Raw genomic sequence first — 23,483 nt, 5'->3', positions numbered from 1 at the left:
TATGAGAGGGAAAGAGAGAGAGAGACTGTTATTCATTCATTCATTCACTCACTCACTCATTCATTCATTCATTCATTCATTCATATACAGCTGCCTCACAGGGCAGCAGGCAGCAGCCCTGGCAAAAGGCCTTCTGGGAGGTTTTTGGCTGATCGTGCTTCACTAGCTGGATTTTCCATCCCGGGCAGTATGAATCATGCCTTAATGTCTCGACTGCCTGAGTGGATTTTTGGCCTTCCCCGCTGCCATTTCAGGCACGGCCACTAAAAGAAGGCTGAAGGGTCCAATTTTCTTTTCTGTAAACACTGGGTATTTTTCTTTCCTCTCTAGAGAAAGGCAACTCCTTGTGAACTGGCGTGCCTTTTCCCAGCACGGCAGCTGTGGGCTGCCCTTAGGAACAGCTGTGCCACTGTTCTGTCCGCTGCACGTCTGGCCAGGGTTCCTGTGTGCTCCTAGGACCACAGAGAAGAGGGAGAGTCATTGTTGTTGAGATCTCTATAAAACGTCAGCAGGGTGAAAAACTCTAGAAACTTCCGTGTCTGGCTCTAGGGAAAATGAAGGTTGGTTGCTTGCCTTCCTATGGCTAGGATGTTAGAGTTCACGACGGAACTTTTCTGTCTTTAGATGCCCCTCTTCTGTTCTGGGATCGGTTCCTGGTGTGAGACCGTGGGACTGCACAGACCAAGCTAAAACAAAAATGCCAATATTCACGTGCTGTTCACACACAAACATTCCGTCTTCATACAAATTAGAGGACATTGCTTGTGCTCAGCTCCTGGGCCTTTTGGGCTAACTCCCCTTATTATAAGTGGTCTTGATGTTTTAATCTTTTCCTAATGAAGGACTCGGGATAATTCACTTTTCAGGGCCAGAATATCATTTTAACTTCAAATGATTTTCCTTTTTTTTTAAAAAAAAAAAAGCTAAATGTGAATAAAGGTTGTTTGGGTTGGGCATGGTGGTGTCTGTAATTCCTTTGAGGCTGAGGCAAGAGCGTGGTGAATTCTAAGTCAGCCTGGGCTATAATGTAAGGTCCTTGTCTCAAAAACAAAGCAATAAAACAGGCAGCCTTGTGGGTGCGGTTTAGCGGGAGAGTGCTTACCTAGCACAGAGAGGTGCTGAATCCTATCCCAGAACCATGGGAAACCAACAAAGCAAAAAGGTTGTTGTGGTTTTACTGAAGTTACTTTAAGTTTCTTTGTGCTTCTTCCAAACTCAATCTCCAGTACTGGAGACCAAATCCAGGGCCTTGTGTGACAGAGGCGAGTACCCTACCTCTGAGCCACACCTCTGGACTCTAAACCAAGTCATCTGTAAAGAGACTAACACCAACTTCTGACAGTCACCAAATATCTTTTTCAAATTTGACTTGTGAACATAAAACAAAAGTAATTCTGTGTTTATAGGAACTGTTTGGAGCAGAAATGTAATGATTTTTTTTTCCCAAAGGCAATCTTGTTGTTGATGAAGGCACAGAAGTCAGCGACGCCTGGGTCATGCCAGGAAGCCAGAGCTATGACGGTCTCAGTGTTGGTTTAACCGAGAAGGATTGTGCTAAAGGAAAAGGCGGCCACATGTCCTCGGCACACAGCAGTCCTACGCCACCCACTTCACAAAATGTTTAAAAAGATGTCAAAGGGGTTGGGGATTTAGCTCAGTGGTAGAGCACTTGCCTAGGAAGTGCAAGGCCCTGGGTTCGGTCCCCAGCTCCGAAAAAAAGAATAGAAAAAAAAAAAAGATGTCAAAGGGGAACTGGTAAGAACGAAGACGCTGATAGCGTTTAATGGTTTCTCCTCTCCTCGAGTGACAAAGAATTAGAGGTTCTACCATACTGGATTCGAGCTTAGGACTCAAAACAAAGTAAGCATTCGAAGACATGGGTCCAATCACAGCTGTTTGCACTGCAGACTGTAACTGGACGGGTATCTGCAATGTTATGAGCTCATTAAGAATTAATAATGAAATTAAAAAAAACTTGAGAAAGGACCACAGAAAGAGACCCAGATGGCTTGTGGGAAGCCCCTACCTCAGCCAGTGATGGGAGCAGAGGATTTCTTGTGAATGTGTAGGTGCAACTTGTAGGAAAGAGGGACAGTGCAGGACTCTAGATGCTGGTGTGGCAGAAGCACTGTTGTCTGACTCTGATCGTTCTCCCTGCTCCTGCCACTGAAACTGGGACTGAATGGGGCAGAAGCATTGTCTAAGGAGGAGCAGACAAAAACCACCGTGGTGACTTTTCTGATGTGCACACTTCTAGAACTGGACCGGGATGGGCCTCGGATGGTAGATACCTTCTTGTGAGGTTCTGATCAAGCTTTTCGAATACTCTTAATTTAACATTTTTAAAGATTTATTTCATCTCTAATTATGGGCATGTGCGTTTATCTCTGTGTGGCTAAGGGCACATAAGTTAAGGTGCCAGCAGAGGTCAGAGGCATCAGATACCCCGGAGTGGCACTAGAGGTGGCTGTGGGCCGCCTGCATGGGTGCTGGGAACATGGGTCCACACTCTTAACTGCTGAGCCATCTCTCTGGTGCTGTGACTTTGTTTGTTTGTTTGTTTGTTTTTTGTTTTGTTTTATTTTGTTTTAAACACCTTGACTTGAGCTTTTTAGATATAATCGTCTTCCACATAAGAGGAAAATCTGGCTAACCCAGCCTGATAAGAGTAACTTACCCCTCATCAAGGAAGCTTCTTTCTGCAATGACATCGCGACTATTCTAAAGTTCCACAACTGGTCAAAAGAGAGACCGACTGATCGTGCCCAGTATCCAACCCCAGTGCATCCACAATGCAAAGCCTGTACAGAAGGCTCAGGGAAAGTCATGGAAGAGGGGCGGAAAGAGTGTCAGAACCAGAGGAACAGGATGCCTGCTAGGAGACAGTTGACCTGAGTAGTAACAATACCACTTGGCATGCCAGAGGGGATGGGAAACTCACAAGGTCTCACCTCTAGATGAGAACAGGCAGACGACGGCTGCCAAGGGAGGAAGAATCACTGCTGCCCAGGGATGAGCTCCCGGGTAGTTTATCCAATCCTAAGAGGTTAGCCTTAAACACATGTACATGAGACAGAACCAAGTGGACCAATAGGCACTGTGTGTGTGTGTGTGTGTGTGTGTGTGTGTGTGTGTGTGTGTGTGTGTGTGTGTGGTGTATAATAATATTAAAGAAAAATTCATGCATGTGAGCGGGAATGTGGGGGCTCTGGGAGGATTTGGAGGGGGAAGGAAGGGGTTAAAATGGTGCAAACATGATACTTAAAAATTATCAAAACCAATTTCAATTAAGAAGAGAATAACCTTCCATTTCACTTACAAAGTTTATATTGCATGTTTATACAGTGAGTGCAAGGCAGTGCACTAAACCTGGGAGTGTGCAGGTGACAAAGGTATAGCCATTCCATCCAAGTGTCAATCAAGAGAAGAGACCAGCAGCAAACTATGACACACAACTGGAGGCACTGGGAAGAAACAAGTAAACGCTGTGAGAGCTTGGAGGATGCTTCTGCAAACAGCCTTGGAGCTGGCATTAAGGATGTTAGTGAGTGTCGTGGAGGAGTTGGCGTTGAGAAAGTCAGTACACCTGCCTGGATGTACACAGCACCTGGGACACCAACAGAAGAATGAACAGCTCGGGACGGCTGGCACATGAGGATGGCAGGGTATGTGTGTGGGCAGGGAGTCTGACCTAACACAAGTGTTAGTCAAAGTGCACTAAACCTGGGAGTGTGCAGGTGACAAAAGTATAGCCATTACATCCAAGTGTCAATCAAGAGAAGAGACCAGCAGCAAACTATGACACACATAAGAAGGAAGGAAGACTGGCCACAGTGCCACAAATAAGTAAGGAACCTGGGGAAGGGAGCACAGTGATATGGGGCTGGGGAGCACAGTCAGGTGAGGGAAGGGAGCACAGTCAGATGAGGGAAGGGAGCACAGTGATATGGGGCTAAAGAGCACAGTCAGATGAGAGAAGGGAGCACAGTCAAATGGGGTTAGGGAGCACAGAGACTGAGACAGTCAAAATGACAGGCAAGTTCAGAAACTACAGTGCTTGTAATCTAGGGAAAGGGAGAGTTTGAAGCAAATTCTAGAAGTTTTTAAAGAAGAAACATGCCTAGGGCTAAGTGAAAGGGTAGAGTCTGAGGTCAGAGCATCTTCCCAGGCTGTCTGACAGAGCCAGGCAAGGCAGGTCTTCCAGCCTTACTATTGATGGCACCATCAACAGCAGTAGTCAGGGGAACAAATAAAAAAACAAGTATTCCTTAAGATTTCGAATCAGTCAGAATCAAAGTAGAGTCACCTGTGTCGAACCTTAGCAAAGCTGAGAGGTTGTGAAGGAGGGGGGCATACATGGACACCTGGTAACAAGAACTGTGACAGAGGACTGCCAGCAGCACACATGCCACCACCACCTTCCAGAGAAAATACTTCTGCAAGGCTGTCTGCCCAGTGCTTCTAGTTTATCAACCCTTGTTATTGATTATAAAGCCTGGGATTATGGTTTATGGAACGCTCCTCATTTGGCCTTCAAGAATTCCCCCTTAGTGTCACCCTCCCACAACAGGCTCCTGGTTTACATATTGGCATGCGGGATACCATTGCCATGCCAGATCCTGACTAAGCATGTGGATCTTTGGAGAACCTCTGTTTATTGTTTGATTTAATTAAGGAATTTAACATCTTGCCAAATCTGGGTGGTTGACATGCTCAGTTTTGTATCTGAGATAAAAAGCACCCGCACAGAGACAACTAAGCATATCTATGTGGGGTGCAGGCTGGGGTTAGATCTCTCAGTGACATGTGAGGGTAAAAGGCTGAAGCTGGGAAGGTGGGCAAGACTGTTTGATGAGAGAGTAAGAGGGAGAGAGGGAAGGGTGGGCAGGATGAAAAGAACTGAGGCCCATTTTTCTTAACTCACATCGTGCGGTTGAAAACAATTTCCGTTATTTATCATTTAAAAATGATAAGCAATTCATTTAATTTATTCATTTAAATGCCAAATTGCAAGAAGGCCACTTTAGATATGGGATACCTTCAACACTGAGCTTTTGCTCCTTCAGAGGAGTGGCCTGGGTTTGATCAGTGATGGGTATGGAATCCCCGGGTGGCCATACAGACTGCCAGAGCCCTCACATGAGGCTGGTGTCACTTGCCAACTCTCATGGCTTCTGATCTCAGGAATAGAGGAAGAAAAAAGTTCTACCTGGACATGATGACTCACACCAATAATTCCTAGCATTCAGGAAGCCTGTTGCAAGTTTGAGATTAACCTAGACTACCGAATACCAATAAGGCTCAGAGAGAGGGATGTATGGGGGGTGCAGATCTAAGATGACAAAAGCTGAACACAAAGAAACCAGAAACTCTAGAGTGTTGACTATTACGACAGGAAACCACTGTAAGGAGGAAGTAAAGGGGTGGCACTAAGGGATAAGACTTTTGGCGGGGAGTGGATCACAGCTCCTATGTAACTACTCTCTCCAGACACGCAGAGTTAAAGAGTTAAGAAAACGCTAACAGTCCTATGCCTGACATGGGTCACAGCACACGTTCTGCAGGAGACAGAGCTGGAGGCTGGAGGGGTTGCTATCCTGGACTGCAAACAGCTGTCTCTGAAAACACTGGTCCTCTGCTCTGAATCGTGACAGCCCAAATGCTTTTGCAGAAAATGTCCTCAATTTGTTCCTGCCTCTAATGGACTCAGATGTTAACTCAAGTTAACAGTTCACATCTAAGGTCATTCTTAAAATATACCTTACCTCCACTGACCTCTCTGAGGAAGGTCCAAATGAGAGAGCTCGCCAAGAAGGCAGAGTGCGGCTGCAGGAGACTCTGAACACATCCACCAAAGGAAGGAGACAGTTCACAGGGCCAACAAAAGCACTTGTTAAATAGGGCGAGTGAGTGAGGGGCCTAGGAGACTTGGTTCTATCCCAAATGTCTCACTACAGAGGGAGAGCAGGGGAGAGAGGTGAGTGTCTCAAAACCACCCTGCATCTCCCTAAGGAAAGTGGAGTTGACATAGAGGATGCTGAAGGAATCAGAGGCCTACCTCGTTCTAAGACTGGGAAACTCCCAGGCCACCACTGAAGTCTACAGGGAGGGCAGCTCCATAGTGAGGTATAGTGGATGTTTGTTAAAGCATGTTCTGAGAGAATGCCTGCAGAGCAGGAAGGGTACATGGAGTAGGCTGAATACATAATATGTATGTGGAAGTGTGAGTGTGGAGCTGTTCTACACGGCGGAGTCTGAACTCCCCTGGATAGTGATGAGTCCTGAGACCACAGGATCCAAGTCTACGTTGAAACTTAAGAATTATTCATCCTCTTTCAAAATGCCTGATCTCTTAGGAAGAGAACTAGTTACATAAACTGAGCAATTAGACAATAACATCTTCTCCCAGGAGTCAGAAAACACTGTGTGTTCTGGTCAATAGTTGGAGTTGGCTGTGGGGCCAACAGAATGACCTTCTCCTTTCATTTCATTTCAGACCTTAAACAAAAGGCAGACAGACTTGGCAGCTTTTGCTGCCAGGCTAGAAAGGAAGGAAATGTAGCCACAAGACTCCCCTATCAATATTCCAGGGAGCCACTCCAAAACGGGAGGAAGGCGTTTCATGCCTCTAAAGAGAGGTCTAGGGAAGGAAGACAGAGAGAGAACGCAGGATTCAAAACAGATGCTGGCTCCCTGCCACGATGGCCAACTTCATTGTCGACACATAGTCTGAAGGCCACCCAGAGCTGACAAAACGTGCCCCGTGCATGTACACCACAGGCGAGTCTGACCCAGTTGGGAAGTTTGGCTACCATCTTTGACCTTTCACTTCCTTTCATGTTGGTGAAGCTGGAGGACACACAACTTGGAATGACCTGTGCCCAAACCACTCTCCATCTCAGAGCTGTGGTCCCAGAGGAACAGGCTGCATGAGTGAGTCTGCAGACAAGGAGGTGGGAGAGAGGACAGACACTAAGGTCACCCGGTGTTGATGTCGGTTTTGTACAGGACAAGGCAGAGGCAGATGTTCGCCTGAGATGAAGTTGATGATAATTCACAGAGAAGGATGAGAAGCAGCAGGATGGGAAGGGCACAGAATGGACTCTCAAAATGTCTCCTGGGAAGGTGGCTGCAACCTTTAAAGAGTAAGCTCTCCACTGTAGGTGCTGCTAGAGAATACTGGGTGAGCCAGAAGGGAGACACTCTGGCTTGCTCACACCGGACCTGCCTGGGTTTTACTGGCAAGGCTGGGACTAGTAATCCACAGACATATGGCAAAGGAGAACCCTCCCAGGTGTCCATACTCATTTAGGAAAGGGCAGCTGCAGGAGGGGACAGCATGGAGAAAAGACAGTAGAGTTGCTGCCTTGCTCTTGCTTAGTGAGTGGCAGACATTTTTATACAGGCGTAATAGTGTTTTATTACACCTAGCAGTAAGTTAAATGCTTTAAGTTTGTAATCCCATAACCCCTAGAACACTCAGAGTTATTGTCCCTACCTTAGGGATTGTTGTAGAGAGAATATCTCATATACTGTATGGTTGCATCGCTTGTCAATTAAAACAAACAAACAAACCTGTGCCCTGTAGGAAAGCGTAGAAGAGAAGGTGGGACATCCGGTAGGCAGAAGGATTCTGGGATAGAGTCAGACATGGGAGGAGTCACCAGGGAACATGGACAAGGACAGAAGCAGGGGAGCTGAGTGGAGTTAACCAGCCATGTGGCAGAACTTAGAATAGAATAACAGGATGATTAATTTATGAGCCAGTCGAGGAATAGCTTATGGCCAAGGTATTTGTGAACACAATTTGAGTCTCAAAGTCATTATTTTGGGAGCTTGGGGATGGGAGGGAAAACTCTCATTTTTACAACTGTAAAACTGAGGTCAAGGCCCATTTGTAACCTGGCCAAGGCCATATGGTTTGGAAGTGATAGAGCTGGGATTCGTACCTAGGCACACGTGACACCAGAAACCTTTGCTCCGGATCACTGTCTCACCTCCTCTGGAGGTGACCGCATGTCTCCCTTGGATTCTGGATTGGAGAGGAGTGTGGGCATCAGTAGGGATTATCGCCTAGCCTTTGAGCTTTACTTGAATGAGAACTGACAATGCTTGGTATACATCCTCTCCAGGTCCATATGACCCTCTCACTGCCACCAATGAAGTGGCCGAGATGTGTACCATGAACACATGGAGTGAGAGAAGAAAGCAAAGCCATTGCTTTCCTATGACCCTGAAGCATCTCTAGTCTGACCACTTGACTTTATTACAAGCCATAGAGGGCTGACGTGATAGAAACAGCAAAAGGCCATGCTATGGTTTTCACATGCTGAAGGCTGTTGCCCAGAGTCAGGCATCTTAGATGGGAGAAGTAAGTTCAGGGGGTGGAGGAGGGAAGACACCATTAGGGAAGGCAAAATAAGTTTTTAAAGACAGATTCCCCGCTTCCTCTTTTCTTCCTCTCCTTCCCTTCCTTCCTTGCCATTAGTGTTTCTGCTGGGAACAGAACAACTGTCATTGGAAATGTCTGAAACAGAATAATGTGCTGTCTCGTGTGTGTGTGTGTGTGTGTGTGTGTGTGTGTGTGTGTGTGTGTGTGTGTGTGTGTAGTACTGGATGGGAAGCAAGGCTTGTATCCTATGGTTGGTGTCAACATTCGAGTCTATAATCTTCACCTTTCTCTCTTTTCTTCTTACATTTGTCATTGGCATTCTGGAAGAAAGAAGCTCGCACTGTGAACATGACCATCCTCAGCTGTAAATGCTACTTTCTCTTTGGGTGGGGCCTTTATTTTATCGAGAGAGAGAGAGAGAGAGAGAGAGAGAGAGAGGAGAGGGAGGGAAGGAGGGGAGGGGAAGGGAGGGGAGGGGAGGGGAGGGGAGGGGGAAAAAAGAAAGAATTCTGATACAGTAAAAATCCCCAACCTTTCGGCTGAAGGAGTGGGCACCCCGGGGAACGGGGAACGCCTCACCTGGCAGGTTACAACTGATTGGCCTACCAGGATTTTCTGTGAACTCTCCCCAGAGGCACAGTGCACACTGTTTCATTTTTCTGTTATCAAAATCCAGTACAATCAGTGCCCTGTGTTCTTCCTGTCCCCACAATAGGGCAGGAACTGTGCTCGATCTGCAGCAGAATGTTGGCTGTGCCTCCTCCAGTCTTCGATCACAAACCCAGCAGCCTCTGCGTGCACACTTACTGGTCCCTCCTCTGTGCTGGCAGCGCTTGTGTTTCATAAAATCCAGGTCACCTAAGGAACTTCACTCAGGCCATGTGTTGGGCGGAACAAATAGAGGTCAGAGGTGTCTCAGATGGACCCCTGGGTCATGGCTTTGTATTTATGTCTATTATCTGTGTTGGCCAGTGCTCCTGGAACCAAGCTCAAGCAAGCTAGAGCAAGGCTATACTTCTCTCGGGTAACTTTATTAGTAGAATTTTTCATACAATATATTCGATCATATTCTTCCCCTCCCCTAACTCTTAACAGCTCACCCCCGTCCCCATCTCCCTACCCACTCAACTTCAGATTCTGTATCTTTCAAGTGTACAAGAAAAAGGAAGCTCCCTGATGCTCTGTACCAAGCCACACAAATGTCTCTGTTTGGGTGCCATCCTTAAGAGTTGCTACTGTAAAGAAGACAGTGTTTGAGGAGGATTTTCTATCAGTACTATCCTTGGTTTTTGTATGATATATATAACTGCAAAAGAAGTAGATCTTTGGTAGCTGGCAAGGAATGTGCACAGGAGGAGAATTCTGCTTCCGTTCAGGATTTTCCCGACTCAGAAAGTGCTTCTGGTGCACAGAAGCCGGCTCACAGAAGTCACATAGCGATTGCACTCTCATGTCCCGGAACCTTTGATTAGCTTTATTTTCCTAGTCGGGAAGCTGGAGGTGGGGATTAAAGAGACCTGTGGTATGAAAGCCCATCATCAGTAAGCCCATCTGAAAACAAAGGAGACAGGAATTCCTCACACAACTTCCTGCAAATAAAATCCAAGAGGCCCTGATCTCAGGAAATGAACATTCTATAAAGTATAAGGAAGATGAAAAAATAAGCTTTAATAAAAATAAAGGCTAAAAACTCATCAAATACCAAGTCTCTGGGAAGATGTGTTCTTTTCTGTTGCCTCAAATGTGATACTTGATGTGAGTCAATGGGTCACTTCTAGAAGGATCCCACCAGCAGCTTCCCTGAAAGACTGCAGGCATATCATTTCCTCATTTAGGAACTCCAGTCCTGAAGGATTTGTCTGGCTTCATGCTAATCACCCTTCTTTTTGGACAGCCATTTTTGGGACATTTCCCGTAACAGTATTTGACTGGAGTCCCTGTAAGCCTTCAGCTCCACCCTTCCCTTCTTTTCCTCTCCTGGCTGATCCCCTTTTAGCCACCCCCTGAGCTGTCCAACCCCCATCAAGAGAGGCGTGGGAAAGGGAGAAGGTAACTGTCCCTGCTCCCCAGACAGCTTCCTGTCCGCAGAAAGGGCCTCATTCATGGCTGGGGAGGGTACCAGAATTCACTGTGGTTCTGCTCTTTGTAGCAGAGGCCAGCAGTGATTCTGCACACAATGCACGGGTGGTGAAATCTGATCATTTCAGTGACAGATAAACCCACATGTGTACATACGCTGTAATTTCTGTAAAGCTGGGAACAAAAGTACTTTATAAGCTCCTGCCGATGCCAAGACTATAATGCCTCCAGAACTGGCAAGAGGTGACTCAGGAGAAGCTAAGTCCTTTCAGCACTTAGCTAACACCTGTGTGAGCTCAGTGGCAAGATGCTGACCTCATCTGAGTTGGTTAGCCAGGGGATCCCTCACAGGTGCTGACTCGGTACCTCTGGGCTGGGCATCCTCCCTTCTAAGTTCTGGGGCTCCCTGAGGACATCCTCAAGCCTCCTTTCTGTAGGGAAATAAGCAAAACTCAGGCGAACTCACACGCTTTTTGTATATATCATGATTGTTAGCATTTTGGCACAAAGCAGAGCGAGTGTAGGGAACTTGCTAATGTGCTGACCATGATATTTATTTCAAAAGCAAGGACGACATTCTGGAAAGCCTCTACTTATTTATTTATTTTTATAAAAATGAGTATTGTCGAACATCTCCTGTTAACTTTGGTAGCTACTGAGTTTTAATAATCTATTTGTTAAGGAAGGGGGTGGAACGAGAGGTGTTTGGAGCATGCATGTGTATTTAACAGACATGTTTTAAATTTATTACATTTACTTAATTGTGTCTGTGTCTACCATGGTGGCATGGGTAGAGGTCAGAGGACAACTTATGAGACTTCGTTCTCTTTTTCCACTGTGTAGGTCCTGGAGTGTTGAATTCAGGTCATCAGGCTTGGAGGTCTCTACTGGTTAGGCTACCTCACAAGCCCCTGTGGATACAGTTTAAACAAAATGAAATGAAATGAGAAGGGCAAGAGAGGGACTTCTGTTCCCATCAAGTATTTTTAGTGCAGGAATCAGTGGTCATCTTTTTTCTTCTCAAGTAGATTTTCTGGCTATAATTTGTGTCTTCTATTTTTCCAGTCATGGACGCTGTGTTTCCCAAGAGATGTTCCTATAGGAAGGCCACTGTCCTAGTCCCTTATCCAATTAAACTTTTAGATGACATACATGAGGGTTTCAAATGTCCACCATTCGAGGGTAGCCAAGGTTTGGAGGGAGCAGAAGAGGTAACAATGAGAAGAGAAAGTACAGAAATTGGCATTGGGTTCCAAGCCAGAAGAGGCTGAGTCCATTCACTCTCAAAGGGACAAAGAGCAAGGACTGTCCCTTCTCCACCCCAAAGTCATGAGAGTCACTGACTCTAACCGAAACACTGGCTGAGGTCTTTAACTATTCTCTGGTAGTTACACAAACGAGATGTGAAGTTTCCACAGACAGTGGATAATACTAATAATACCTTCCATTTTTAGAAGAGGGGATTCAAATAGCCTTTTACTTTTGAAGTAAAACATGGCAAGCAAAAATATTTACTGGACATTAATTCCAGGAACAACCCTCTAAAAGGAAGGAAGGAAAGAAGGAAGGAAGGAAAGAAGGGAGGAAGGAAGGAAGGAAGGAAGGAAAGAAGGAAGGAAGGAAGGAAAGAAGGAAGGAAGGAAGGAAAGAAGGAAGGAAGGAAAGAAGGAAGGAAGGAAGGAAAGAAGGAAGGAAGGAAAGAAGGAAGGAAGGAAGGAAAGAAGGAAGGAAGGGAGGGAGGAAGGAAGGAAGGAAGGAAGGAAAGAAGGAAGGGAGGGAAGGAAGGAAGGAAGGAAGGGAGGGAAGAAGGGAGGAAGGAAGGAAGGAAAGAAGGGAGGAAGGAAGGAAGGGAGGAAGGAAGGAAAGAAGGAAGGAAGGAAAGAAGGAAGGAAGGAAGGAAAGAAGGAAGGAAGGAAGGAAGGGAGGGAAGAAGGAAGGAAGGAAGGAAGGAAGGGAGGGAAGAAGGAAGGAAGGAAGGAAGGAAAGAAGGAAGGGAGGAAGGAAGGAAGGAAAGAAGGAAGGGAGGAAGGAAGGAAGGAAGGGAGGGAGGAAGGGAGAGAGAAAGAGAAAAGAAAGATCATAAGGGAATCTCAGTAAGCCATAAGAAGATTGAGCCTCAGTGGGAAGGGAGATGTTCTGAAGAGACTCGTGTGTCTCCCAATCTGACCATCAGACTATAGAAACACTCCCAAAGAAATGGGACTTTCCCCAACAATGTCATGCTGGGGGAAGGAAAGGGCACCAGCCAGATCAGGGAACTTGCCTCCCAGAAGGAGATGGCATATGGCTGTAACGTTAGAGAATGAAGCCTGAGCAGTGGTGGGTCGGTGGTCAGCAGGGCCATGCTCCTTTCTCTCACACAGACACTCACAGAGCTTGCAGAAGACTTCCACTCACGTGTTCTATGACAGGAACCTTCAGATGTATAATTAGAAGGGGACAGTGGAATTACCTTGATTGGCCCAGCACTCAGACTTGACTGATGTGTGCCTGGCCTTGCTTCTGCTCTTTTCTCTCCTAACCTGATTGTTTTGAAAGGGATCTTTTTGTGTGCAGATGTTCTGCTGGTTGGTCCACTCTTTAGCACGACCACAGCCTGAGTCATCTTTTAAACATAAGACACAATGTGGTCACGCATGTTTGTCTGAAATGCTTCAGACTCGGCTTGGCATTTCACATTCCAAACACCTTTCTGAGCTCACCATGTCCCCTGGGCCTTTGATGCATTTTGTTGTTGTTGTTGTTGTTGTTGTAAAATTTAAATGTTTCTCTTTTTTTCCATCTTTATTAACTTGAGTATTTCTTATTTACATTTCCATTGTTATCTCCCTTCCCAGTTTCTGGGCCAACATCCCCCCCTAGCCCCTCCCCCTCCCCTTCTTTATGGGTGTTCCCCTCCCCATCCTCCCCCCATTACCGCCCTCCCCCCAACAATCACGTTCACTGGGGGTTCAGTCTTGGCAGGACCCAGGGCTTCCCCTTCCACTGGTGCTCTTACTAGGCTATTCATTGCTACCTATGGGGTCAGAGTCCAGGGTCAGTCCATGTATAGTCTTTGGGTAGTGGCTTAGTCCCTGGAAGCTCTCGTTGGTTGGCATTGTTGTTCCTCTGATGCATTTTTAAGCCTATCTTTTGCATCCTTCGGTGTCTTGCCCTTGGTTTAAGATATCCCAACCACCTGCCATTTAGTTACTCAAAACGAGCTTCTTTTTCTCAGGACCTTTAACATACTCTAAGCCCCACTCATGTCTCTTTAGCTTTAAAGTCTCCTCAAGATGATGTCCTCCAGATGAGGGTAGCTCTGTTGGCTTTGCCTTCACAGCCCTGGGCATGCTTTGTTATTAAGTTCGAAATATTCCATTATTGTGTAATTGCTTCTTCCAAATATCTTTTTCCTTTCCACCCCAACTAGCCTGTAAATTCCATAAGGTAGAGAACACAAGAAGAGTAAGTAGCACCTCGCTCAGATGCCAAACATACACGCCTGTACAAATACAGGCAGCACACACACAAGCATACACACACATGGGCAAGCACACACATAATTCACACACTTCTACTTGGCATATATATTACAAAGCCTATTTGGCTCTTTGAACCTTACCCATGTGTCTTTGGTTAGACTCAATGGTATTAGACAAAAATATAATACTTCCAGAATGAAAAAAAAATCACCTAGCATAGCCTCATGTGTAACTAAGTACTTAATATCATACTGACGTTTCTAGGCTTCTCAGGAATGAGATGAGGGTAATGACACGTTAAGTGCATTGTGGAATTACTACGCATAATTTAACAATGCTAATAATTTGCTTTCTGTTGGACTGACACTTTGAAAACACTTCCACGCATGTTGCCTCATTGAAATGAACACTGTAGCTGGTCATCGCTGGCGTTTCCCAGTTATGATGGGAAAATAGTCACAGAACAGGATTCAAGACCTTTAAGGCTCGACCATACTCACATGGTTCTAGCACGGACATTTTGGTCAGCCTCACTATTTTTCCACAAACCAGGGATTTAGAGAAGCTTGCTGGTAAGGATCCTCATCCCTGAACTTCTGTGCTTTTATTCCCAGTAAGTACAGTGTTTTATGAAGAGCAAAGGAGACTGGTTACAGTTCTAACCTTAGCACTCATATCGTGCCTACTGCTTTAGGACCATGCAAGACACCATTGAATAGATCTGATCCTTTAGCATCAGGGGCTCTTGAAAGTCATCACACACACACACACCCCCATGAGGCCTAATCATGGGTTTCAAGGGTTCATCAATCAAGAGACCAGAACTTCATCCGGCGACTAAAAACTTGTTCTGCCTTAAAATGGTTCCATCTTAACTAACTGCGACACAGATTCACTCCTGCACATCAGGGCACTGGGTGAGGACTGGGTACTCCCATGTTGCCAGCACTTTCCAGGGGGCACCAGCTTTTAGGGGGATCACACAGTATACTGGTTATTTCAGTAGACATAGTGCAGTTGTTCATGTGTACACAGTCAGAAGCCATCCTTTCCCAGCTTCCTTACTGTATCTTCCTCATGCCTTGGGTCCCATCCCACCCCCCATCCCTCCTTAGTTCTTTTTTTTTTTCTTTTTCTTTTTTTTCCAGAGCTGGGGACCGAACCCAGGGCCTTGAGCTTGCTAGGCAAGTGCACTACCGCTGAACTAAATCCCCAACCCCCCCTCCTTAGTTCTTTACTTCTCTCCAGCTCAACACCTATCCTGCTTAGAGTTTATACCAAGAATCTCTAACCAACTATGCTGAGGTCCAGAGTCACATGATCAACCGACATGTACAGCCTAGTTTCCAAATGTCTCCTGGACCCATCAAAGTCTGCACAGCATCACCCCAGTATCCTGTTGCTCTATATTCTGAGTATGCTGCTCCAATGGCACAGAACTAGTAACTACCGTTCTTAGAACATTCTCTCTGCTTCCTGCCTGAGGCTTCCCACACAGTTTCCTCTACCTGCACATTCTTTTCACTGTCCACTCAAGTGAACCCCGTTTGTCCCTCCATCTTGTTCCTATGTCACCACCCCTTCTTGCCTCGAGAGAGGGAATGCCAAGATGATTCCCCTTGATAATGAATGTGGGAAGTGTTTTCTGACCTGTTCCCAACTCCTCCTTGATGGTGGGCGTCAGGAGGAGGCCAGGTCTTGCCACCCTCACATTCTTAGCACCTCACACTAGGCATGCCAAAGGCTAACCTGACAAGCATTGCTGAACTGAACCAAACACGGATTTTGATTGCCTAACAGAAAGGCTTCTCCTTTTGGGATATCAAATACTCTCCTCGGTAGACTGATTCCCATGTCTGGTGTTGCGGCAGTGTTCAGATGCACTATCTAAGAAACGCTCTAACTGATTATTACCATCTGTGCTAGGTCTTACAGAGTTCGTGCTTATGTGAGTACCAACTACACAGCACCCTGGCATGTCTTCCAAGGCTTAAGTTTCTGGTACAGCATAAGACTGCCATTGGGAGGTAATTTGGTGCCAGAAACAAGGGGCTCTAAGGGTAGAAGATAGCCATTAATGGGAAATAGAAAAAGTGGGCATGAATAGATGTACTCTGGGTTGAAGTCTTAGGACAATGGAAATTAGAAAAATCTGGATTCTGAGGCTAGATGTTTTTGCATTTCCCCTCATGTTTTGGTTTATGGCATTGTAGTCAAGACACTCAAACTGGTCCTCCTATTGCAGCAAAGTCACGGCCTTTGCAGAGTCTGGAATCATTTTGTGGACGCATTGGTCAAAAGAGTGGAGAACCTTTCCTGGGCACACATTCTGCTGAGCACGATCCAAGCATCCCCACAGGATCTTAGAAGGCAAATACCCCAAGGTCACGGGTGGGGAAACTGAGGCCCTGCAGTTATACTTCTTGCCCAAGGTTGCACAGCAGCTAAGGGAAGAGCCCAGATCTGCCCTCTGACAGACCTCTGCTGTTTTCTTCCTACTCCCCTTTTAATTTTTCAACAGGATCTCTCTATGAAGCCTAGAACTCATATAAATAAGCCTGGCCTGGGCCTTACAGTGATCCTCCTGCCTCTGCCTCCAGAATGCTAGGATTACAGGTATGGGCACCATGCCTTACTTTCCTGATTAGCATTTCCTAATCCTTCAGGGGTTTTCTTGATTACTTTCCCCACTTAAACACTTCAGCACTATCAGGAGGTATGGGCTTGTTGAAGGACAAGTGGCCTTGGTGGAAGAAGTGTGTCACTGTCAGGGTGGACTTTGAAACCCTCCTCCTTGCTGCCTGAGGAAGTCTGCTCCTGGCTTCCTTTGGATAAAGATATAGAACTCTTAGCTCCTCCAGGGCCATGCCTGCCTGGATGCCGCCATGTTCCTGCTTCGATGATAATGAATTGAATCTCCTAATTTGTCAGCCAGTTCCAATTAAATGTTGTTTTTATAAGAGTTGCTTTGGTCATGGTATCTGTTCACAGCAGTAACACCCTAACTAAGACACCCAAATCTCAATTTACATTTCTCACTTTCAGGCAGGAAGACTAAAATATACAAAATTGCTCCAGAAATTCTCCCGGTGAATTTTTTATAGTAATTTTTGTCTGGCAACATTCAAGTGTTTTTACAGTTACTTTGACGTCAGATTCTTTGAAGATGTGACTAGGAATTTGCTTGCTGTGTGCCTGGAAGTTTTCCTTCTAGTACTGAATTCAACCCTAGCAGGAACCCTATGGGCTCCATTCAATCAGCTCTGTTTTACACTTATGGGATCAGAGACTCACAAAGGGAAAGAGATTCCCCAAGGTCACCTCACCCAAAAGGAACGGCAGGGAAGTAGGCCTGCCACTGTCACCCTGGACCCCCTGTTCCTTCCTACAGAGATGGCACCCCAACGAGGGAATAGATTTGATCTAAGGTGCTGCCTACAGCCAAAGGAGTAGCTAGCTGGTGTTAGAGAGAAGCCAAAGAGGTGGGTGACTGGATAGATGTACAGTCCTTCTGCAGGCAGTGGATCTCCATGGAGAAGGGACACCCCAGTCCGCACTGAAGCTGGCCACATGATCCCTGGGGACTGTTTCCTGTCAGAAGGAGTCTGTGGAGGTGTCCCTGCATGACAAAGGCTGCTTACTGGAAACATCTGCTGTCTACTTCTATTGAGTTCTTCTTCTTAAGGAGAAACGGTCTCAATAATTCCATGGGACTCAGCCTCGCTCAGTGAGGGGTCTCCAGATGCTCCCTGGTCATGTGACTTTTGTCTCTTGCCTTTGGTGGTAGCATAGCGGTCTTTATAGCTTGAATTAGCAATTTGTTGCATTACAAATGCTGAGATATTTCTTTTGCTAAGTAATAAAAACGTCAAAGCAGAAGCAGTAATCGGACATGACACCTGCTCCATGAAAAGCCATTAGTCCGTCGATGGTGGCTGCCGTAGGTCACATGACACAGAATGCCTTGGGACTCACAAGGATTCTGGGTCACAGCGTTGGGAAAGTAACAATGCAGAGCAGGCTCAGCTCTGCAGTAAGGCAAAGCTGTATGACCACAGCCTGCTACCCAGACCATTCCCTCCCAGGAAGTGAAGAAACTTTACGGCAGTGCCAGGGTGGGGGATGCCTAGGAGCCCCCATCCGCACAGAGGAGAAAGGAAGGGGACGGTGGGAAGATTATGGGAGGGGATTACAGGGAGGGGGCGTTAAGCGGGATATAAAGTGAATACATAAAAAATAAATTAAAACTTTTGTAAAAAAGAAAAGAAGCAGAAAATGAGTGACAAATCAGGTATTCAAATAACAAAAGAGAAAGAAAAAAAGGAAGGAAGAAAGGAAGGAAGTTAGGAAGTAAGGTAGGAAGGAAGGAAGTTAGGAAGTAAGGTAGGAAGGAAGGCTGGAAGGAAGGAAGGAACTTCATGGCACGAGTCACAGACATAAGCTCTTCTCCCTCCCATTTTACTTACAAAATTATAAAAGCCACATTCTTTCTCTCCTCACTCTAAATTTTCTAACTATTTAAATAAGTTGTTTTTATGAAAATTAAGCTAGCCTGGAGACATCTGGTAGAAACTCGAAGCACTTATTTTTACTTCTATGTGTAGCTAGTGTTTTCTCTGTTTTGGTGACTATTGGCTCCTGAGCTCCCAGAATCATGGTATGAGCTGTAACGCACATTGACAATATCTGCCTGAGAAGGGTTTCTATGAGGCTTCTACTATGGCGCACAAAACTCTCGGGGTAACCGTATCTTCAGGACCTGTGTGGAGGCCCGTGTGGAGGCCCGTGTGGAGGCCCCTGCATAGATATTTTCAAAACAGTAATGTTAATAACTCTGGAGAGTCTTGGTGGGGGAAGACTTTCCTATGGCAGCTAATGTCCACCAAACCTAATTTTATTGTTTCAAACCCACACAAACGGCATCTACATCACAAAAGAAAATGGCAGGCAGATGGGAGCAACCAGACCCAGGAGTCAGTGGACACCAGGTCTTCAGGGGGGGCGTAGAGGTACGTGCCATGCGTACCATAAGGGGCTACCTGAGCCTCTCAACCTGAGGTGGGAGCCTTCTCAGCCCAGCATCCCTGACCTGCCAATCACGCTGGTCTGGTTCTAAGAGCTCTGCTTATGGGAGCAGTGGTGACTTTTCTGATAGGGAAGGGGAGGACTAGAAGACTGGATTGAACTGAACAGCATAGGTCTGCTTTCTCCTTCTCTCGTCGTCGCTTCACGAACCAACTTCCCTTCCTGCAGCTCATTGTGAATGTATGTCTGTGTCCTGCGCACGCAGTGTGGCATGTTCATGGCATGTGACATGGGTGACATGTTCAGCCCAGCATAAGCAGCAGTAAGCCGCATCGCCACACTGTTCATCATCCCTTCCTCAGTCATCTCTGTGTTCCAATCCTGCAGCCTGGGCAACTTCCATCCATTACTAAACTTTAAATACTAAGCTACAGCGTCGTTCTTCTGTCTTTAATTAAGCATTTGCATATAGGAGTGTAATTTCTTGCACAACTGTGTGATTGGTCAGTATCCTAAGGATGAGTGAAAAATTAATGGAGAAAATAAAGTCTTAGAACCTTAAGAAAAAAGCAAATGAAAGAATAGAAAGTTGAGGATTATACTCACATGATGAAATTTCACATACACCCCACAGATGTTACTCAACAGACAGTGGCGTGTCCTATTTTTACTAAAGCATATACTTTAATTTCATTTTTATATCTCCTCTGTATATAGTAGGTAACGATGTGAGTTTTGAACTCAACCAATGTGGTTACAGAACCATATAGACTGTTTATTTTCAATCTAAGGGCATCAAATCCATGTTCTTTCTTACTTCAAAGTAAGGCACGGAACATGGTAACTTGAATGCATTAACAACAAAAGACAACTTTCTCACAGTGACACCTTATCATGTTTTACTAAAAACCTGAGCTTGATATTTGGTCTTGCATAAAAAACAGACATTGTAGCCTAGAGGCCTAGGGAGGTTTTGAAGAGCCCTCTCTTTCAGCACTGAGAGGAGGTCTCCTCTATCTTGTTCCTTGGGCATTGTCAACAGAAAGAAAATTGATATCACAAGCGGTGACCAACTCTCGCTTGACCTGTATGTGGCCTGACTAAATAAAGTGGATATCTCATCTCACTTAGAGTCGGTCTATAAGTGCTGGGAACACTTGAAAACTCCCCTACTGCCAGTTGGTATTGAAGCTGTCCCAGAAATGACAATGGTGTAAGAAGAGAACAGCCTGGGAGAAATTCTTGATTCTTCAGACTGAAACACAAATTTTAGTTGACGGTGATGAAGACATTTAAAAATGACACAAGAGCTATGAGGTGAGCTTATCTGTAACAGGCTGGAGGAGGGTTGGGTCAAGTCAGACTTACAGATTTGAGGATCCCTGTGGCATCTTCATGGAGCCAGGTAGGGTAGACAACTTCATCATTCAGTATGGCCTCAAAAAGGTCATCTTCATTCTCAGCCTCGAAGGGCGCATGTCCGCACAGCATCTCATAAAGCAACACGCCCATGGCCCACCAGTCTACTGCAGGTCCATACAACATCTCCTGAAGGATCTGTACAAAGGGGGCTGTGTGAGAGGCATCTCGAGTATGGGCTTAACAAAGTGTTCTTCGTGACTAGGGACTAGGAGATAGCAAAACTAGAAAGCACACGTCCCTCTTGGTGACATGCATGTTTCATTCATCTCTTCAGAGCATGTGCTTAGGTGCCTTCCCTGCCAAGTGGTCCAGCATTCATGATTCGATTAGGCCAATACCATGACACATACATACCAAAACAGGAATGGCTTGGAAATAACTAATGTGCAGGGGAAAGCACACTAGGTTCTCCCAGAGGGAAGAGATACAATTACTTTCTTTACATTTGCTACAGAGGTTAGAATTAAGTCATCAGGTAGATATTAAAGGAGAATGAGCCAGGAGTGAAGCAATCACACAATTTGTAATATCTCTTCAACTCTGATTTAGACAAATTCTCAGCATTTTCGGTCACCATTCATTCAACGAGCTGTATGTGAGCCCGGAAGTGTTAGTGTGGGTGCAGCCCATGGAGCTACCGCACATGATAACACCTGGTCGTATTTCCATTCAGGGCTAAGCAGAGCTCAGATTTAAAAGCCACACCTAGAAGGTACACTCACCTCTGGGGCAATGTAGTCAGGCGTGCCGCAGAAGGTGGCTGTGGTGACCCCGTTACAAATGCCCTCCTTGCACATTCCGAAGTCGGCCAGTTTACAGTGGCCTTCGTGGTCCAGTAGTACGTTGTCCAGTTTCAAGTCTCTGAAAGAAACCAGGAACAGCATGTGATAGGCAGTCAGACCACGGTGGTCACGTGGGCTTTCTAAATATACTCTGCACAAACGTCTTTGGGCTATTGGGATTCAAACACAAAAAGTGTGCACCAACTCTCAGAACTTGCTTCAGGGACCTTGGAAGATGAGTCTCCATGAATGGGCTAACCAGAGAGAAAAAAGTGGTCCTTAGTACAAGGGAAAACGGACTTTTCTGGGCTTTCCAGGGACTTTGCACACCTACAAAATCCACCTACCAACCCTCCATTTTGCACCTTAGTACCCATTTCTGCCCATCAGAGTTCACTCAGCCATTCAGAGTTTGGATGACCACAGTCAAGTGTGGTGGCCGTCTGCAATGCCTGGACTCTGAAGGAAAAGGCAGAACAGTTCTCAATTTGAAGGCGGATTAGGTAATATCATGAATTCACTGTCAGCCTGAGCTAGCGTGAGAGCATGTATGTCTCAAAGGAAAAGTTCTCAGGGAGCTCACGCTGTAACAGGAGCACAGATAGGTGATCGAACTCAGCTCTATGCAGACAGGAATCCGGCTATCTTGGTTCACTGTTATGCCTTGCATGGTCCTTAATAAACATATACAAGTGCGGAGGGAAGGAGGGAGGAAGGGAAAGAAGGAGGAGCATGGGAGAGAGGAAGAGAGGAAGGCACAGAGAGAGCATGTCAATGGCTCTACAGTATCAGGGACACAGCAGAATTAAACACTCAGTATTGAGAGAAACAAGTCAAAAAATGAATTCCTTCCAAGAGGAGAGAGGGAGGGAGGGAGGGAGGGAGGGAGGGAGGGAGGGAGGGAGGGAGGGAGGGAAAGTTTCATGGTGGAAGGGACTGAGCTGGAGTGTTCCCGGCTAAGAGGAGGATGTGAGGTTGTGGTGGCAGAGAGATGGAGCAGGCGCCCCATGGCAGGCAAGAAGATATGGACGTGCAAGTGTACTCAGACCATGACACGAGGTAGAGCCCGCACAGGAACATAGAGCCATGAAAAAAAAAAAAAAACCATCACAGGGCTGGAGAGAAAAGCCAGGTCTTTGAAGCTATGACAGCCTAGTGCCACACAAAGGGATTTTGATATTTAACCCCTATTTCAGAGGGAAGCAGCAGCCTAGTTAGAGCATACCAGATACCCTGCAGACTAGGGAAATCAGTGAGGGACACTGCAATGTCTGGGAGAGGCTGACACTTTAGTCAAGTGGTTGTGGTAGGGGAGCAGCCATTGGGGTTGGGTGGAGGAAGGGCAGAGTAAGCAGAGGCTTTGTGAAGTGTAATTAGCAAGGGCCGGCAGGTGAGGTAACCTGGGGAGACTGCAGGAAGACACCTCCCAGGTTCAGCCTTAGAACCAGCGGTTCAGGAAAATGAGACCGGAGTGTGAACAAGGTCTGTGTGAGTACACTCCAAGCCACTGAAGGTCTAGTACTGGGCATCTCAGACAAAGGCCCTTTCAACCCTTCTCCCAACATCTTAGAGAAGCTACTGGAAGGAAGTGGATTGTTTGGTAAAACAAAACACTTCGGTGTAGGCAGGCACACACATCTCATCTACAGATTGACAATGGTTGTCAGCAAACCAGAGGCAATAGTGTTCTAACACAACCTCTGATATAGGCTCTAGCATCCAACAGCCAATCACTAGCCACAGTCTGGACACTGTTACCAAGGAAGAATGCAATGAGCTAAGGATGGGAAGGAGTCCTGTCAATCATCACAGGCTCCACCCACCCAGGCACTGCAGAGAGCAGGTGGGAGATGTCTATGCTTCACTTGTTAAAGGAATGATGTGCTCAGAGACAAATCGGTAGGAAGAAGGTAGCATATTATGTAGGGATGCTGGGTGACCTGGAGATTCCCAACAGCTGGCGATAAGTAGCTAACTGCCAATTAGAGCAACTTCTCCAGCTTTGGGCTATTTGGTTGGGAGCCTAGGTGTCCCCCTTACTGTAGTGTCTTAAGTATATGGCACTGATGGCTGGTCAAAGTACTCATGGATCTGTTTGTGTTGGTCTGAGAAGGCCAAGTGGTCTTAAGGCCACTGGGCTGTGAGGACCAAGGGAAAGGCTGGGTTTCTGTCCAGCTCAGATCATGTTGTGGCTGGGGAGGGAGGGGATACAGAACTGCCATGGCCACCCCCTGTGAGTTGGCATAACCCAGCTGTTAGGTCTTACAACAGTGGTCACTGGATAATGCTCAGAAATGAAAATGAAGACCCATTTTCCAA

The 23,483-nt window shown here is 46.2% G+C and overlaps 1 protein-coding gene across 2 annotated transcripts in view; it reads right to left on the bottom strand.

Annotated features, from left to right (window-relative positions):
- Nucleotides 1-23,483, bottom strand: part of Prkch (protein kinase C, eta) — a 198,657-nt gene that overhangs the window by 2,930 nt on the left and 172,244 nt on the right. For both annotated transcript variants that reach the window (NM_031085.2, XM_039112995.2), the window contains exons 11-12: nucleotides 21,105-21,243; nucleotides 20,329-20,517 (exon numbers count right to left, since the gene is read on the bottom strand). In NM_031085.2, coding sequence (NP_112347.1) covers nucleotides 20,329-20,517; nucleotides 21,105-21,243 — 328 coding nt within the window. The remainder of the gene's footprint in view (nucleotides 1-20,328; nucleotides 20,518-21,104; nucleotides 21,244-23,483) is intronic.

The sequence above is a fragment of the Rattus norvegicus genome, chromosome 6, assembly GCF_036323735.1.
Source record: "Rattus norvegicus strain BN/NHsdMcwi chromosome 6, GRCr8, whole genome shotgun sequence".
NCBI lineage: Eukaryota > Metazoa > Chordata > Mammalia > Rodentia > Muridae > Rattus > Rattus norvegicus.
This window is presented reverse-complemented; position numbering and strand designations above follow the sequence as displayed.